Genomic DNA, 18578 nt, shown 5'->3' with positions numbered 1-18578 from the left:
TGGGGTCCTTGGTGCTCTCTGAGCTTGGTTGTTTTCTTGCAGATGTTTCATTACCCTACTACCGTGTTGGCAAAACTGTAGCACGCTGAGCCACTTCTTCCGGCACGCGAGAGCTTGGCCGGAAGAGCCTCACTGCACATGCTCGTGCGCCACCAAAGCCCGACAGCTGATTGTTGGGTATCTGGTGCGCATGCGCAAGGGGAGGCACGGAAAACACATGCAAATGCAGATACGCAGTGCACGTGGGGGGGGTCATGCGCGTGGGGGGGTTGCGTGTGCATGCACATATGGATGGCACATGGGGTGATCACGCATGCATGCACAGATGCATGGCGCGTGATCATGTGTGCAGGCACGTGGTGGGGAAATCGTGTGCATGCAGATGAACGGCATGCGCTGATTGCACACACATGTGCAGATGCATGGCACATGGTAGGGGGAATCGTGCACAGACGCGCAGCACACAGCAGGGAGATTGCATGCACATGTGCAGGGGCTATGGGGGCCCCCAACATGCATTGCCTTCTAGGTACTGGCACGCAACCTTGAGCTCACAAGCGTGCACGCAATTATTGGCACGGGAGCCGAAAAAGGTTTGTCACCACTGCCCTACTTGGTAATTAAACTCACCGTGTGGCAAGGGCGACCCATCCAGTAACCTATCCAGGAAAAGCACCGTTTGGAATGTTTGCCACTCGGCGATGTTGACGCTGTTCGCAGCCGCTCCTGCGTCCAGAGGTTCTGTGGTCCAGAGATGGAATAGCGTCTCCACCGGCTGGGTCAAGATGGATCCCTGAGATAAGTCTGGTTCAACTAAAGGAGGCCCTGTGGCATTGAGCCAGCGGTCAAACTCTAGCCCTGCAACAGATTTGGCGACAAGGATCAACTTGGAAACGCGCCCCAGGTGTGCAGACTGACTGCGATCTCTCAGTCAGGCTCAAACAGAAAGCTTTCTCCCCACAGATCATCTAGTTCAGGGGTCTCCAACCTTGGCAACTTTTTAAGACTTTGTGGGCTTCAACTCCCAGAATTCTGGGAGTTGAAGCCCACAAAGTCTTAAAAAGTTGCCAAGGTTGGAGACCCCCTGATCTACTTAACATTTGTAGAACGCAGTCAACGTGCTGATGTGGGCTTAGCGTTTTGCAGCTTGGCTAGTTAGGTATATGTCAAGCCTGTGTGCAGGGTGTCCTCGACTTACAACAGTTCATTTAGTGACCGTTCAAAGTTACAACGGCACTGAAAAAAGTGACTTATATGACTGGTTTTCGGTTACGACCTTTACAGTATACCCATGGTCATGTGATCAAAATTCAGATGCTTGGCAACTGGTTCCTACTTATGGCGTCGCTGTGTTCCAAGGTCGTGTGATCGCCTTTTGCGTCCTTCTCGCGAACGAACTCAATGGGGGAAGCCAGGTTCATTTAACAATCATAGCATACCCATGATCACGTGGCCAACATTCAGATGCCTAGGAACTTGCTCCTATTTATGACTATGGTTGCAGTGTCCCAGGGTCATGTGATCACTTTTTGCAATCTTCTGACAATGGGGAAGGCTAGATTCACTGAACAAACGGGTTGTTCACTTAACAACTGCAATGATTCACTTCACAACTGTGGCGTGAAAGGTCGTACAATGGGGCAAAACCCATTTAACAACTGTCTCGCTTAACAACAGAAATTTGGGGCTCATAATCTGAGGACTACCTGTAGTTGGTCTCCTTCATCTGGGCAGCACTCCTAAGACTCTGTGTGTGTGTGTATGTGTGTGTATGTGTGTGTGTGTGTGTGTGTGTTACGTTCAAGGTCCTCTTCCCTACCTGTTTTGCAATCGATGCATTGTTCTTTCAGGTCTGGAAAAAATGCCAAGAAGGAATCCAGCAGATCTTGGGCTACAACACTTGTGAACTTGTACTTCTCGATATAAGTCTGAAAGAGAGCCAGCGTAAACATGGGTTACAAAATTAACGGAAACAGGCTAGGCTGAGCGAGAGGAAACTGGAGGGGCCCGGAGTGGAAATGGCCAGAAAACCAACAGAGATGAAGACGAACGCACTAGAGAACGAAGTAAAATATTACAATTGAAGGAGATTCTCTAAGGGGAAGAGCAGAAAATGATCAAGATTTAAATAAATCAAAGAAATAAAGAAATGTGCTGCATTTCTAATGGTCTGACACATAAATCCCCACTGATGGAAAATTTCTAGAGGTCGTTCATATACAATATTTTTCTTTAAATTAGAGGGCTCCAGTCCTTTATGACAGCACAGTAATTTAGGAGACTGAGACTGAATTCTGAAATAAAATCAATAATGCTCCAGAGCTTTTAGCAAAACGTGTGTAGGGATATACTGCACGAGTCAAAAAGAGGGCTGTGAAAATATTTACAGACCCCTCACATCCCAGACATAAACGGTTTCAACTCCTTCCCTCAAAATGACGCTATAGAGCACTGCTCACCAGAACAACTAGACGCAAGGAGTTTTCCCCTGAATGCCATCACTCTGCTAAACAAATAATTCCCTCAACACTGTTCAACTATTTACTAAGTCTGCATTACTATTAATCTTCTCATCACTCCTTATCACCCATCCCCTCCCACTTGTGGCTGTATGACTGTAACTTTGTCGCTTGTATCCTTACGATTTATATTAACTGTTTCCTAGTATGATCCGATTGCTTATTGTACCCTATGACTATCATTAAGTGGTGTACCTTATGATTCTTGACTCTTGACGGATATATCTTTTATGTACAGTGAGAGCATATGCATTAAAGACAAATTCCTTGTGTGTCCAATCATACTTGGCCAATAAAATCATTCCTGTTCTGTTCTATTCTATTCTATTCCCCCCAAACCTTTCAGGCACCAGGGACCAGTTCCGTGGAGAGGGGTTTTTCTGCAGAGGGGATGTGGTTTCGTGTGCCCGGTTTCTGGCATGCTACAAAGTAAATGGGGAAGCCAGATTCACTTAAAACCGTGTCACTGTTGCGGTTAGCCAGCAGCAGGTGCAGATGGCTGAGGAGAGTGAGGACTCTGATGAGGGGCCAGGACCATCAGGGAGTGGACTGCTGCCTTCAGAGATTGTGGGGGATGGCAGCAGCGATGAGGAGGTTCCCGAGAAGCCTGTGCCAAGTGCACGTGCATGAAGGATTGCTCGGAGGAAAGAACAATTACAGCAGCATAGGCGACTCAGGAGTAAGGCTGCAAGGTAATGTCCCCTCCCTCAAGAGGACAAAAGCCAGGTTTGGAAAAGGGTTCTTTGCAGACAGCAAAGAAGCTCTGAAGCTCAACTTGTGGACTTCTTAGTTCGTGTTTGGAGAATCTTGAAAATTCTTATCTCTGGGCTTTTGGCATCATTGACAAACAACTTGGCAAGGCTCTTTCTTGTCGGAGCTAATTAGTGGAAAGCAGCCTTTTATCTGTAAAGGAACATAATTGGTTATTAAACCTTAAAAGGTGGGAGCTGTATTTGCTCTTTGGGAACCCGGTTGGGTCAGAACAATTACTAACCTAACAACGGTGGCAAGAAAGATTGTAAAATGGAGCAGAATTCAATTAACAACTGTCTTGTTTAGCAACAGAAATTTTGGGCTCTATTGTTGCTGTAAGTCGAGGACTACCTCTAAGGAGCCAACTTTCAAATAAAGGACTGAGATCTAAACTCCACCCTTGTTTTTTAGATGGAGTCATGTTTTTATGAAGGATTCAACTGAAAATGACTGGATTCCACTGAGATTCACTGGCAAAGTCGAAGGTGCAATCAAACCAGGTTACTAACTCGGAGAAAGGCATCAAAATGTGTTGGGTCTCCGCACAGCTGAGACAGATAGTAAACAAAGCAGAACCCTTTCTCGTAGGTGAAGAGGTTCATCAGGTTGCTGGGATTCACACCTGGACAAAAAAAGGAAGAGAAAAAGAACTTTAGGTAACAGCGATAAAAAAAAAAAAATGGCAATACAGGTAGTCCTCAACTTATAACCATAACTGAGCCAAAAATATCCATTGCTAAGGAAGGCAGTTGTTAAGTGAGTTTTGCCCCCATCTTATGACGTTCCTTGCCACAATTGTTAAGCGAATCACTACAGTTGTTAGTAACATGGTTGTTTAGGTGAATTTGGTTTCCCTGTTGACTTTGCTTGTCAGAAGGTTGGAAAAGGATATGATGGGACACTGCAACCGTCATAAATGTGAGTCATTTCCAAAGTGTCTGAATTTGGATCTCGTCACCATGGGGGTGCTGCAACATTTTTAAGTGTGAAAAATGGTCATAGGTCACTTTTTTCAGATGGTCACTAAACGAATGGCTGTAAGTCAAAGACTACCTGTAAACATTTTTTATGGGGGGGGCGGAGACATTGTTTTCTTCGTCTTCGTAATATAACTTTCTTTGGAATGGACTTTTTAGAACCATCACTGTGCGTGTTGCTCTACAAATGCAAAGCTGAGGATCGAAGAGCTGAAGAACCAGCTTCCAAAGTAAGAATTGGGGCTTTGCAGGGGTCCCCGACTTTTCCAGCTTTGCAGACCAGCGGCGGCAGGGGCGAGAGAGGACAACTGTGAGCGCACAGCTCCATTTGTGCAAGAGGCAGGCACACGTGCCTCCATTTGCCACTCCCCCAAATATATGAGGTGCGTTTGTGCCTGGAGGTTGGGGACCCCTGCTTTAGAGGGTTTTATGAACCCAGCCAATCCATGTTTATCCCACAAGCTTTGTCTTTTAATGACCCTGTAATCCCTCAAATCTGGGTGGAGCTGAGTGTTTACTGGCCAGATGTCCTTCCTGTCGCCAATGAGGAGTTCGCAGCCGATAATTACTCATTGTGCCCAGAGAGAGAAATATCTGCCGCTACCTAGGATCGAACTCACAGCCTCCTGATCTTCATTTTATAAAAGACAAGACCCAGCCCTCTTTGTTACCTGGTTCAAGTTTAACCTGAAGTTTGCTGACAGGATTGTCCTCCCCAAGGAGCTTCATCTGTCGGTGAAGGGCATCAAGGCGGAAAGCTGTTTCCAGGCACGTAAAAGCAGCACCTGTCCACGCCACCCCCCCAAAAAGAACCCGAATGGATTTTAATCTGAAAGTTATAATTTCTCCAGATTATGTGAAAGTGCAGAAGACTCTGTCTTCTGATGACTCTGTCTTCTGAGGTTACCCCTCTGTCAGGATTCCAACAGTTACCCCCATTTAAATCATGAGTTTCGAGCCAAACTTCCAAAACTTCCAAAGGATTTATTGGGAGTCAACATGACGGCACTGTCTGGATGTAGCCGACCCTGAGACACATCATTCATGGTCACGCTTGACCCTGGTTTTCCCTCCACCCCCTGGGTGTATTGTAATTCATATTCTCCAATGGGACACGTCCATAGCCCAGAGTCATCAATCGTGCTCTCGAGTTAGAATTTTGTGCAGCAGAAACTTCCATCACCTAGTTACTATCTTCGAAAAAACATTTATGGAATACAGTTTCAGTTTGGCAAGCCGCTGCACTGTTCCCCCCTATCTTTCTGTTGGCAACTCTAACAAGACCATAGAAATATTGTATGAGTTGACACCCTCTATATGGTTTTCTCTCCATAAGTAGAGTCCTGCTTTTATTTGATCCGTGTTCTGGATCCTTCTGTGATCCAAGCTCCATGGCCTCAACCCCTTGAACCACCCAACCTGCTGGATCTGAGCAGCTCAGCCTTTGGTGGGCTGCCCCATCCCACTGCGACATCATGGCAGCTCGACTAATCATTGCCACAGGGAATCTTATGCTCTAGAGTAGGGCTTCTCAACCTTGGCAGCTTGAAGGTGTGTGGACTTCAATTCCCAGAATTAGGCAGAGCTGGCTGGGGAATGCTGGGAGTTGAAGTCCACCAATCTTCAAGTTGCCACGGTGGAGGAACACTGTCCTACCTAGAGATCAGGGGTCTACGAATTTGGCAATTTTAAGACTTGTGGATTTCAACTCCCAGAAGTCCTCAGCTGGCTGGGAAATTCTAGGAGTTGTAATAACAGGTAATCAGAGTTGGAAGGGACCTTGTAGGGTCATCTAGTCCAACCTCCCACCCAAGTGAGAGACACTACACCATTTCTGACAAATGGCAGTCCAATCTCTTCATGAAAGTCTCAAGTGATGGCAACTTTAAGACTTGTGGACTTCAACTCCAGAAGTCTTACAGTGAAGAACTTCAATAGGGTTTGTCACATTTTAAAGATTCAAGGCAAGGAATGATTTAATTTGTCTTAATAACAACAACAACCACCTTTATGGTCATTGTGTGATGACCCAGGGTGGGATACAAAATAAACAGTCACAAAAACAGGTGAAGCCCCTTTTATTCCTTCACTTTGCTTCAGAGCTCCAAGGATCCTTGACTGGAGACAAAAAACTCCCCCACAAGCAGTTACAAAAAGGAGGAAATGCAGTTTAAACAAAAATGCCTATAAATTATAAAGAATAGAAACAACACAAACCACACTGAAGCAATTAAGGGAACCAGGCAGGATAAGGGCTTGAAGACATCCACAGATATCGGAACATACACTGTGAAGGACGCCAAACTCAGAGAGGAACGACAGACTAGAGATATTTCCACACTTTGTTTCCACACTTTGTTTCCATACGCATGTCCATCCTTTTAACCAGTTCTCACCGCTACAGCCCATGAAGAGGATCAAGGCCCTTTCCTCCCCCGTAGACCACACCATTTACGTCTCTCCCTTATCCTCTCCTCCCGGCCTGTGCCCTTCCCCAGCCTCCTCCACAACCTCCGGAGCCACACTTCCACTCCCTGTTGGCTGTTCCTCCACTCCTTCGGAGTCAGTCTCCAACAGGGGCATGACACATTGTACAGTACATATATATATATATATATACACATACATACACACACACACCGAAATTGATTTTGCTCCTGCTGGTGCTATCCATAACAAAAATACAACATAAATAATATAGAAAATGGTCCTTACACAAATAATTGGGGAGAAACTATATGGAATAGTACAGGTGGTCCTCAACTTACAATCACAATAGAGCAATTTCTGTTGCTAAGCGAGATAGTTAAGTGAGTTTTACGCCATTTCACAACCTTTCTTCACATAGGTGTGAAGTGAATCACTTCACTGGTTAAGTATTTAACACAGTTTTTAAGTATATCCCTATAGTCATGTGATCAAAATTCAGGTGCTTGGCAACTGGTTCCTATTTATGATGGTTGCAGTGTTCCATACGATCCGCTTTTGCGACCTTCGGACAAGCAAAGTCAATTGCGGAAGCCTGATTCACTTAACAACAAGCTCCAGGAAATGAAACCGGAGCCGCGGTGGCACAGTGGTTAGAGTGCAGTACTGCGGGCTACTTCTGCTGACTGCCGGCTGCCTGCAATTTGGCAGTTCGATTCTCACTGGCTCATAGTTGATTTAGCCTTCCCTCCTTCCGAGGTGGGTAAAATGAGGGCCCAGATTGTTGGGGGCAAGAGGCTGACTCTGTGAACCGCTTAGAGGGCTGGAAAGCACTGTGAAGCGGTATATAAGTCTAAGGGCTATTGCTACTAACTTAGCAACTGCAGCGATTCACTTAACAACGGAGGCAAGAAAGGTAGTAAAATGGGGCAAAACTCGCTTAACAAATGTCTCAACAACAGACACGTTGGTGGTCAATTGTGGTCATAAGCCGAGGACTACCTGTGTGGCTTTGTCAATGCCTTGGCAAAAAAAACAAACGGACCTGGAATATTGCATCCAGTTTTGCGATATAAAAAAGAACGCAGAGATTCCAGAACTGGAGTGTCAAACTCAAGCCCCATGGGCCGGATGCTTAGATCTGGAAAGGGTGAAGGACTGGCCCACGGGGCCTCTGCCAGAGAAAACTGAGCTCGCAGGGAGGGGGCTCCATTTTCACTGGGCAGAGGGCTAGCAAAACAAACTAAAAAGAAAACAGAAGGAGAAATGTTTCCCCCGTTGCATTTGAGCATGCAAGAAGGGACGGAAAGGAGAAAGGGAAAGAGGGAAGAGAAAGAAGAAAAGATGGGAAGAGAGCAAGGAAGGAAAAATAAGGAAGGAGGGGAAGGGAGAAGAAAGGAGAATGAAGAGGAAAAAGAAAAGGAAGGGAGGGTAGGAAGTGAAGGAAGGAAGGAAGAAATGGAGGGAGGGAAGGAGGGAGAGAGGGAGGGAAGGAGGGAGAGAGGGAGGGAAGGAAGAGTAGGAAGAAAGGAGGGAGGGAGGGAGGGAGGGAGGAGGGAGAGAGGGAGGGAAGGAAGGGAGAGTGGGAAGGAAGGAGGGAGAGAGGGAAGGAAGGAGGGAGAGAGGAAAGGAATGGAGGGAGGAAGGAGGGAGAGAAGGAAGGGAGAGTGGGAAGGAAGGAGGGAGAGAGGGAAGGAATGGAGGGAGGGAGGAAGGAGGGAGAAAGGGAGGGAAGGAAGGGAGAGTGGGAAGGAAGGAAGGAGGGAGAGAGGGAAGGAATGGAGGGAGGAGGGAGAGAGGGAAGGAAGGAAGGGAGAGTGGGAAGGAAGGAAGGAGGGAGGGAGGGAAGGAATGGAGGGAGGGAGGAAGGAGAGAGGGAGAGAGGGAGGGAAGGAAGAGTAGGAAGAAAGGAAGGAGGGAGGGAGTAGATTATGAGAGTGGAGGGAGGGTCTCAGGGAAGTCCTGCCTTAGCATTTGGCCACCACAGGTGTCCCCGACACAAGTGACGTCCAGCTGGCCACGCCCACCCTGGCCACAGCCGAAGTCCAACACGACCCTGATGTGTCCCTCAATGAAATTGAGCTTGACGCCCCGCTCTAGAAAGATCCAAGCTGGCCTTGGCAACCCCCTCAGTTTAAAGGCGCAATGCCCAGCTTGAGACGGAACTTACCGTAAGTCTCCGTCGTGATTCGGCGCTGAGCGTAAGTGGCCAGCCCTTCGCTCAACCACATCTCTTCCCAGGTGGCATTGGTGACGGCGTTGCCAAACCAGCTGTGGGCTACTTCGTGGATGATGTCGATGATGAGGAACTCATCGCTCTCCAAGATGGAGGAGATGACGAAGGTCAAACATGGGTTCTCCATGGCGACGATGGGGAACGAGGGAGGGAGGAAAACGATGTCGTACCTGGAAGCAAGAGAAGGAAATCAACTCGGATCAACCTGCAAACCTTGAAGCCATCATTCTCAAAGCAGGAAGACAAGACAGACAGGCGAAAAAAAGGTAGGCATGAATAAAATTCCCTCACAAATTGCCTCACTTGTTAAACAAATCACTGCAGTTGTTAAATTAGTAAGGTGGCCGTTAAGTGAATCCGGCTTCCCCAATTGGACTTTGCTTTTCAGAAGGTCGCAAAGGGTGATCACACGACCCCAGCAGGACTCTGTAACCGTCATAAATATGAGTCAGTGGCCAAGCATCTGAATTTTGACCACGTGACAATGGGGATGGTACAACAGTCAAAACTGTGAAAAACGGTCGTATGTCCCTTTTTTTCAATGCCATTGTAACTTCGGTCACAATGCGAATAGTTAAAAAGTTGAGGACTACTCACATTAATTAAAAATTGATATAAAAGAAAAAAGGTTTATAAATCCAGGGTTGGGGGTTAATGTCACTGGAGAGCAACGGCTGCCTATCAAGAATCTCTTGTGATCCAAGGTATATCCTGTCTCTCCTCTATACCCTGTTAGTAATCCTAACCCAGTAAATTAAGATGAAAGGAAGAAACTGATTTTATTTATTTATTTATTTATTTATTTATTTATTTATTTATTTATTGAATTTATATTGCTGCCTATTCGAGGTGGTTTACACAATGTAAAACCACATTTAAAATAAAAAACAAAAAACAATAAAAACTAACAAAAAGAGTCAAATTAATAAAGTACAATAGAACAAATCTGGAAAATATATATAGTTTTTTAAATCACCCCCAACTCCCACCCTCCGTCCCAACAACAGCAAATCACACGAGCCATTTGATGGGCTCCATCCCGCTCTGGGTTCCCCATGGCACAGAATCAGAGTGTTAGAGTGGCGGCCATTTTAATTTCTGAGGGAATGATGTTCCATAGAGAGGGAGCCACCACAGAGAAGGCCCTTCTTCAAGGCCCCACCAGGTGTATCTCCCTCAGGGATGGGACCCGGAACATTCCCTGCTCTGATGGGTTGGGTAGATGTGACCGGCAAGAGACGTTCCCTCAGATAACCTGGTCCCATTTTGCAGCTAAATGTGAAATATTGTCCCAAAGGTGCTTTTTCCAGAGGCAACTGGACTTTCTGGTTTTTCTTTGAAGATGTTTCGCTTTGCATCCAAGAAGCTTCTTCAGCTCTGAAGAGATGGTGGGGAATGGAAAGATTTACACTCTTTGCAGACAGCTGGTCATTTGCATCTTTTTTAGAAGGTCATTGAGGCCACTTGGAGGTTCGTCTGTGTCCTCAGGGCCACCTGAGTGGTGCAAATGGATGTGGAGCCTTCTTGGAATTGCTGAAAGGATTGTGTTGTAGATTGACGCCAGTGAGGCTCCACACCCATTTGCACTATTCAGGTGACTCTCGGGACACAGGCAAACCTCCATGTGGCCTCAATGACTCTGTGAAAGGATACAAATGACCAGCTATCTGCAAGGAGTATAAATCCTTCCATTCCTCACCATTCAATTAAAGCTGAAGAAGGTTCTTGGATGAGAAGCAAAACGTCTTCAAAGAAAAAACAAGGAGCAAGGGTCTTTTAATTTCATGGCTGCTATCACCGTTGGCAGTGATCTTGGAGCCCCCCAAAATAATAAAACCTGTCACTGCTTCCATTTCTTCCCCTTCTACTTGCCAGGAAGTCATGGGGCCAGATGCCATTAACTTAGTGGGATTTTTTTTAAGTATTATGCACGCTCTACTACATACGGAAAACATTTCTGCAAAAAAATAATAATTGTTATCTATATATATCAAAGTGAAATGCCACTCATAAATCACCACAAAATTCTCCAGAATTGTAAAGCCTACAAACTTGAAATTTGGCAACTATGTTCCTCTTGGCTTCTAGGGGATCACTAGGAAAGGATTTTTTGAAATGACAATCAGAGCATTAGTATTTCGTATATTATTATGAACATGCTCTGATGCTAAGGAGTTCTACTCCCCCTCCCCACCTGAAAAGAAATCTGTTCCAAATGCAAAACACAAGCAGAAGCAGTTTTACTTTCATAGCACCAAGCAGCTTTAGTACAGACCAGTTGAGCTAAGCCATGCCCAGGCTCCTTGCTGTCTCCCTTCTTGCTCACACAGCAAATACTGTTTCAGTTTCCAAACAGCCCTCCACTTTCTCACACACTGACAGGACACTAGCCAGATGAATACCGATGGATGCTGGTAGGCAGAGGCAGAACTCCCCCCCTCCCATTTTCCTCCAAAAAAACTAAGCCCAACCACATAGTTTTGTAGCGCAGCACGGGTACAGAGCTAGTTATCTATATTCTTAGGCATGCATGAATACTCTGTGTATAAGTATAAAAAGGAACCATTCTTGTCTTCAGCCTCTATTTCTCACCACGATGATATCAAGAGAGCAAAACGTGCAATGTCACATCACAAGATAAGCTCTGCCTTTTTCAGCCTGCGTTGCGAGTTGCACGTGAATACAGAAGGAACAGAATTGGCACCCCAACATGCATTTCTTTCCTCTCGTCCCAGCGGAGACCTATGCATGCTATAATGAGCTTACCTGCCCCATATGTAGGGCCCGTAGAGGGTCTCTGCAGCGCTGAGCCAATGCTCCACCCGACCTGAGAGTTTGCCGATGGCTGTGGACAAAAGGCATGGCTCGGCCCAGACTTTGCTCCTGTTTGCAAAGAAGGCAGAAAAACAACAGATAACAGATAATCAGAGTTGGAAAGGACCTTGTAGGTCATCTAGTCCAACCCCCCACCCAAGCGGGAGACCCTAAACCATTTCTGACAGATGGGAGTCCAATCTCTTCTTGAAAGTCTCAAGTGATGGCACACCCACAACTTCCGAGGGCAACTTCTGTTCTGTTAGTTGATTATTCTCCCTGTCAGAAAGTTTCTCCTTGTTGAATTTCTCCTTGTTCAGTTTCCATCCATTGTTCCTTGTCTGGCCTTCAGGTGCTTTAGAAAATAGCTTGACCCCCTTCCTCCTCTCTGTGGCAGCCCCTCAACTATTGGAAGACTGCTATCTTGTCTCCCCTGGTCCTTCTCTTCCCTAGACTAGCCAGGCCCAGTTCCTGCAACCATTTGTCGCATGTTTTAGCCTCCAGTCCCCTCATCACCCTGGTTGCTCTTCTCTGCACTTTTTCTAGAGTCTCAACATCTTTTTTAACAGTGCGGGGACCAAAACTGGATGCAGTACTCTAAGTGTGGCCTTACTAAGGCTTTATAGAGTGGTATCAGTACCTCCCTTGATTTTGATTGTATCCCCCTGTTAATACAATTTAGGATTGCATTGGCTTTTTTGGCTGCCTCTGCACACTGCTGGCTCATATTTAGCTGGTTGTCCACTAAGACTCCAAGATCCCTCTCACAGAATTCACACTGGGGCTTAGCACAAATTTGGCAGTCCTGCTATGGAGGTGCAAAGTAACACTTTAATTGCACACTTTAAAGAAGGTTCACAATTCCAATATAAGTAGTCCTCAACTTATAACAGTTCACTTAGCGATTGTTCAAAGTTACAACGGCACTGAAAAAGAGTGACTTACGACCATTTTCACACTTACGACTGTTGCAGAAACCCCACAGTCACGTGATTTAGTGATGCTGGACAACTGACTCACATTTATGACGGTTGCAATGACCCTTTTTACGACCTTCTGACAAGCAAAGCCAATGGGGAAGCCAGATCCATTGACCAACAATTGTATTACTAGCTTAACAACTGCAGTGATTAACTGAACAAACGTGGCAAGAAAAGTTGTAAAATGGGGCCAAAACTCACTTAACAAATATCTCACTTACGAACATCAATTTTGGGCTCAATTGTGGTCGTAAGTTGAGGACTACCTGTGGTCAACTCATAAAATATTCCTCTGGTCTTTTTAGAGTTGCCAACAGAAAGGTAGCGGGGAGCAGTGCGGCAGCTTGCAAACCGAAACTGCATTCTATAAATGTTTTCAAAGATAGTAACTAGATGACCAAAGTTTCTGACACGTGAAATTCTAACTAGAAAGCATGATTGATGACTCTGGGCTATGGATGTGTCCCATTGAAGAATATGAATTATGATACACCCAGGGGGTGGGGGAAAACTAGGGTCAAGGATGACAAGGAATGATGTGTCTCAGAGTCGGCTACACCTAGGCAGTGCCGGCATGTTACCTCCCAATAAATCCTTTTGAAGTTTTGGAAGTTTGGCTCAAGACTCAGGATTTAATTGGGAGAAACTGCCGGAATCCTGACAGCTGTAGTTTATAACTGCATTCTTTAGCGATAGCACTTCTGGTCTGAATTGCAGTCATAACTCAAGGACTCCCTGTATGGCTTGCCACAAATTGTTGAACTGCAATTCCCAGACTCTTCAGCAAGCACAGTGGTTAAGATACAGCTTAGCAATATTCCTGCCTTCCATCATCCCTGCCTAAATCAGAGCAGGGTAACTTACCTAGGACCAACCTCCGCAGCAACAAGATCCCCGGCCACCAGAGCCACCAGGTAAGCAGGAATGGGGTACTCCATGTAGAACTGGTATATGCCATCTTCTTCCTCATAGGTACTTTGGGTGGCACTCATTAACACCTGCATACCTGCAGGGGCCTGTGAAAAAGTAAAACAGAATAATAAGAGTTGAAAGGGTTCTTGGAGGTCCTCTAGTTTAGAGGTCGTCAACCTTTTGGACCTCGGGGACCACCAAACTCATCATTTTAGATCCCAGGGACCACTAACCGGTTCTGTGGGCGTGGCCTAATTTGTGGGTGTGGCTTGGTGGTCATGTGACTGACTGGGCATGGCTTGTATGTAAATATTATAAATATTTATATAAATATTGATTTTTTTTATAAAAAAGAACAACTTTTACCCCAAATCAGGCAAAGCAGGCAGGCAGATTGAGTTGCTCACGGAATCACAGATTTATTCAGAGGTCTATCCATCTGCCATTGGTTAGCTCAGTCTGTCACATAAAATTTGCTTGCAAGCAAACTCACAAAATTAACTCACAGCACACCATGCATGTAAATATTGCATTTTTTATTAAAAAAAGAGCAAATTTTACCCAAAATCAGGCAAAGCAGGCAGGCAGATTGAGTTGCTCACAGAATCATTCAGTGATCTATCTGCCATCGGCTAGCTCAGTCTCTCAAATTTGCTTGCCGTGAGCCTGCACTGGATTTGCTTGCACGCAAACCTTCAGTCCTAAGGGAGGTTCGGCTGTGCTGAGCTGAAGAACTAAAGACTAGCTAGAAAGCAAGAAATCCAACCATTTCCTGCTTCCTACTAATCTAAATCTCCCGGCACAGCAGAACAGCTGATGGTCGGTAAAAGGAAAAATAGCAACTTAGCAGACAAGTTTGCCCAGTAAGGAGTGAGTGGGCGGGTAGGGTTCCCGCGGACCATGTGGGCGATACAGCCTTGTGTTTCTGCGCAGCCTGGATTAATTGCTTTGTGGGGGTGCTCTGAGGGTGAGATTTCTCTGCGGCCCACCAAAATTTTCTCACAGCCCACCAGTGGGCCACAGCCCACCAGTTGGTGACCACTGCTCTAGTTCACCCCATGGCTAAAGGACACGCTATACCAGTGATGGTGAACCTATGGCACACGTGCTTGAAGTGGCACACAGAAACATCTCTCCGGGCACGCCAGCCGTCACCTGTTGCTCTTCCGGTTTCTGGCACACGCATGCATGCCTGCCAGCTGGTCTTCACGCATGCAGGAGCACCGGAAACTGGAAGAGCAGCTCCCCGGTGCATATGTGTGCTGGCAAGCTGGTCTTCACCCACGCATGCACGCCAGAAACTGGAAGACCTGGAAACCAGAAGCTCAGCTTCATGAGCGCTAGAGAGCTGCTCTTCTGGTTGCCATCCCCGCGCGCACACCAGTGTTGCGATTAGCCAGCAGCAGGTGCGGAAGGCTGAGGAGAGCGAGGAGTCCGATGAGGGGCCAGGACCGTTAGGGACTGGACTGCTGCCTTCAGAGATTGTGGGGGCTGGCAGCAGCGAGGAGGAGGTTCCCGAGGAGCCTGTGCCAAGTGTGCGTGCGCGCAGGATTGCTAGTAGGAAAGAACAGTTACAACAGCACGGGCGACTCGGGAGTAAGGCTGCAAGGTAATGGCCCCTCCTTCAAGAAGATAAAAGCCAGCTGTGAAAGGAACGTAGTTTGCAGAAGGCAAAGACGTTTTGAAACTCCAGCCTCGCGAACATTCCGGTATCCTGAGTTTAAATTTGAAGCTTCTTGTATTGTACATTATTTCTTGTCTGTTATCTTTTGGCAAGTCTCGCACAGTTTGGCAAGGCTTGTGCTTATCACAGCTAATTATTTTGCAGAAGCATTAAAAGGTTTCTGTTCCTTTTGGCTTGTGTTTGATTTGTTGGGAAGGGCGTGGGTCAGAACACCCAGGAGCTGCTCTTCTGGTTTCTTGTGCTCCCATGTGCATGCGTGCGTGCTCCCACTCAGTACCGGAAAGGTTTGCCAACACTGCCCTATACCATTCCAGACAAATAGTCATCCAGTCTCTTCTTAAAAACTTCCATTAATGAAGCACCCACAACTTCTTGAGGCAAGTTATTCCACTGGTTAATTGTTCTAACTGTCAGGAAATTTCTCCTTAGTTCTAAGTTGCTTCTCTCCTTGATTAGTTTTCACCCGTTGCTTCTTGTCCTGCCTTCAACTGCTTTGGAGAATAGGTTGAAATCCTCCTCCTCCTCTTCTTTGTGGTAGCCCCTCAAATATTGGAACACCGCTATCATGCCACCCCTACTCTTGATCTAGGGACCAACTAAAGCAGAGGTGGGGAACTATGGAGAAACCTTTATGACTTGTGAACTTCAACTCCCAGAATTCCTGAGCCGCCTATGTTGAATTTGAAGTCCATAAGTCATAAAGGACCCACGATTCCCCACGCCTGAAGCAAAGTGTGAGGAATATCCATCCTCTCTTCTCCAAAAGCTTGAGCTGGACCGCATGTCCTAGCAACCTAGATTCTGTCCTGAAGAAAGCTCGCTTCTCCATCAGTTGTGCCTTGCTCACGATGCTCAAACCCCATGCGCAATCCTAAAACATAACCCACAGCTTCCCTGCGATCAGAGTGTTAGGAATAACAAGGTTACCTAACGTAGTTTGGGTAAAATAATATATATAAACTATGATAGTAAGTTTAAGTGTGTGTCACTTTAAACTGCAAAGCACGTAATTTTGGGTGCGGTTATGAAACTGCCATAAGAGGGAGCAAGAGAACCTGCTGAATTGCTGACGATTGCTGGTTTGCCTGGATTGATGGTGTGCTAAGTGCGTGTTCCCTGCTACTGGAGGAAGAAAGGAGGTTTGACTTCTTCATATCTCTACCGCGAGGAGATATATTACTGGACTGATATTTGTAAGTTTACTGACCTCTCTTTTTCGACACTGGACTTTGCAACTGAATAATCCCTGGACGGACTGAATTAGTGAATGATATATGAACTGTTTTGACTATGCTAAAACTCTTACTGGAATAAACTATTTAACTAGCACAGTGTATCTGTTTTACTGAGTGTAAGCTACAAAAACGTTTATCTCACATATTTTGCTTGCCTGCCTGCCTGCCTGCCGTGCAGATTCTGCTAGGGTGTATCCCTAACACAGAGTCTTTCAATGGTGGCAATTGACAGTCTGAGGCAGTTTACTGGAAGGAACAAGCTGGCCTATTCACAGAATGGCTGCCCCGGAGCGAGCAGTGATTAATCACAAAACAGCCATTGATCTGAAAGCATGTGTGAGGATGCTCCCTAGCGTGGCCTTTGGTAGCCCCTGCCATGTACCCAACGGCTGGTTTTTTTTTTTTCCACAGCTTGCTTTGCTAAGTCACACGTAAAAGCCTTGGGAGGAAGCAGTGACCAATGAGGGAGAGGATTCAGAAAGGGGATTAAGATTTTCATGGGGGCAGGGGGGAACCTGGCTACTGGTTGTAAGAGCTTCTGGAATCACAATCAGAATTCGAAATCTGAATTCTTGTTAAGAGTTTGCAGCATTAAATTCAAATCCAGAAAACACACAAATGACTGACTCAGCAGGATCGTTAACTTCTTTATAAACGTAATAAGATGGGTCAAGTTTACAATACCATTAGCAGATTCTTTCAACGTAACATAAGCAAAAACACAAGCAGCAGCAGCTCAGAGCTGATACCAGTTTTTGTAAGCAAGCAAGACTTTCAATTCTCAGCAAAGCACACGGAGCCAAACCGCAGCCAGGCTGTCAGCTCCTATTGGCTGGTCTCTTGCCATGCTTACTTTGTTAACCATGTCTCTGCCGGTTAATGAATATACTCTGACAATTCTGGCAGTTAGGCGAGCGTGAGCTTCAGGTCTGATCAAGTTCTTCTGACATTCTGGGGTGAAGGAAATGCCTTACCTTGACAACTGCGGAGTAAGTGCATTTCACAGCCGGCGTGTCAAAGCAAGGGAAGAAGGAGCGGTTGCACACCGAATGGCCTTGGGTGAAAACGAATGGCTTGGAGTTGCCGTAGGTGAGCTCAGGATCCAGCCACCAGATCTGACAGAAGAAATAGAGAAGTGGGGGAAAAAACAACAACAACAAATAGACAAAATGGATAGTCTTCGACTTACGGTCACCATGAAGCCCCAAGTTTCTGTTGCAAAGTGAGACAGTTGAGTTTTGCCCCATTTTTACCACAATTCTTGCCACAGTTTAGTGAATCATTGCAGCGACGTGGTTAATCAGACGGTTGTTAAGTGAACCTGGCTTCGCCGCTGACACTGTGTGTCAGACGGTCGCAAAAGGGGATCACGTGACCACGGTACACAACCATCATAAATAGGAGTCAGTTGCCCAGAGTCTGAACGTTGATCCCATGACTGCGGAAATTCTACAACGGTTCTTAAGTGTGAACAACGATCATAAAGCCCCTTTTTTCATTTGCCGCTGTAACTTCGAACAGTCACTAAATGAACTATTGCAAGTCAAGGACTACCTGTACTACTGTTGTACTTGTATCTTCTAATACATGGGGGTCCAATTCAATTTCACTGAGGGCCACATCAGGGCTGTGGTGAACCTCGGGTGGGTGTGTGGCCAACTGGGTGGGCATGGCCAGCTTGACAGCACTCACTGGGCATGGCCGACTGGGTGGGTGTGGCCAGCTTGACAGCACTCACTGGGCATGGCTGACTGGGTGGGCGTGGCCAGCTTGACAGCACTCACTGAGGCGTGGCCAACTGGGTGGGTGTGGCCAGCTTGACATCACTCACTGGGGCATGGCCAACTGGGTAGGCATTGCCAGCTTGACACCACTCCCCAAAGTGCTGGCATGTTTCCTCGTCGCACTGGGTAGACCGGGCCAAAGCGATGCGGGCCGGCCCCTTACATTTCCCAGGATGGCCTCACGGGTCAGATCCAACCACATCTGGTCTACGAGCGTTGTGTTTTGTTTTGCTTTTAATATATCTTTACCGTTGACA

General features: G+C 46.4%; 1 protein-coding gene across 1 annotated transcript in view; it reads right to left on the bottom strand.

The window, feature by feature from the left end:
* Window positions 1–18578, bottom strand: part of RNPEPL1 (arginyl aminopeptidase like 1) — a 31242-nt gene that overhangs the window by 4969 nt on the left and 7695 nt on the right. Inside the window, 8 exon segments of the mRNA XM_026721742.2 lie at window positions 631–858; window positions 1820–1928; window positions 3782–3894; window positions 4921–5034; window positions 8847–9082; window positions 11679–11795; window positions 13571–13722; window positions 17512–17652. Coding sequence (XP_026577527.2) covers window positions 631–858; window positions 1820–1928; window positions 3782–3894; window positions 4921–5034; window positions 8847–9082; window positions 11679–11795; window positions 13571–13722; window positions 17512–17652 — 1210 coding nt within the window.

This window comes from Pseudonaja textilis, chromosome 4 (genome assembly GCF_049901715.1).
Source record: "Pseudonaja textilis isolate UNSWEBS1 chromosome 4, rPseTex1.2, whole genome shotgun sequence".
Taxonomy (NCBI): domain Eukaryota; kingdom Metazoa; phylum Chordata; class Lepidosauria; order Squamata; family Elapidae; genus Pseudonaja; species Pseudonaja textilis.
This window is presented reverse-complemented; position numbering and strand designations above follow the sequence as displayed.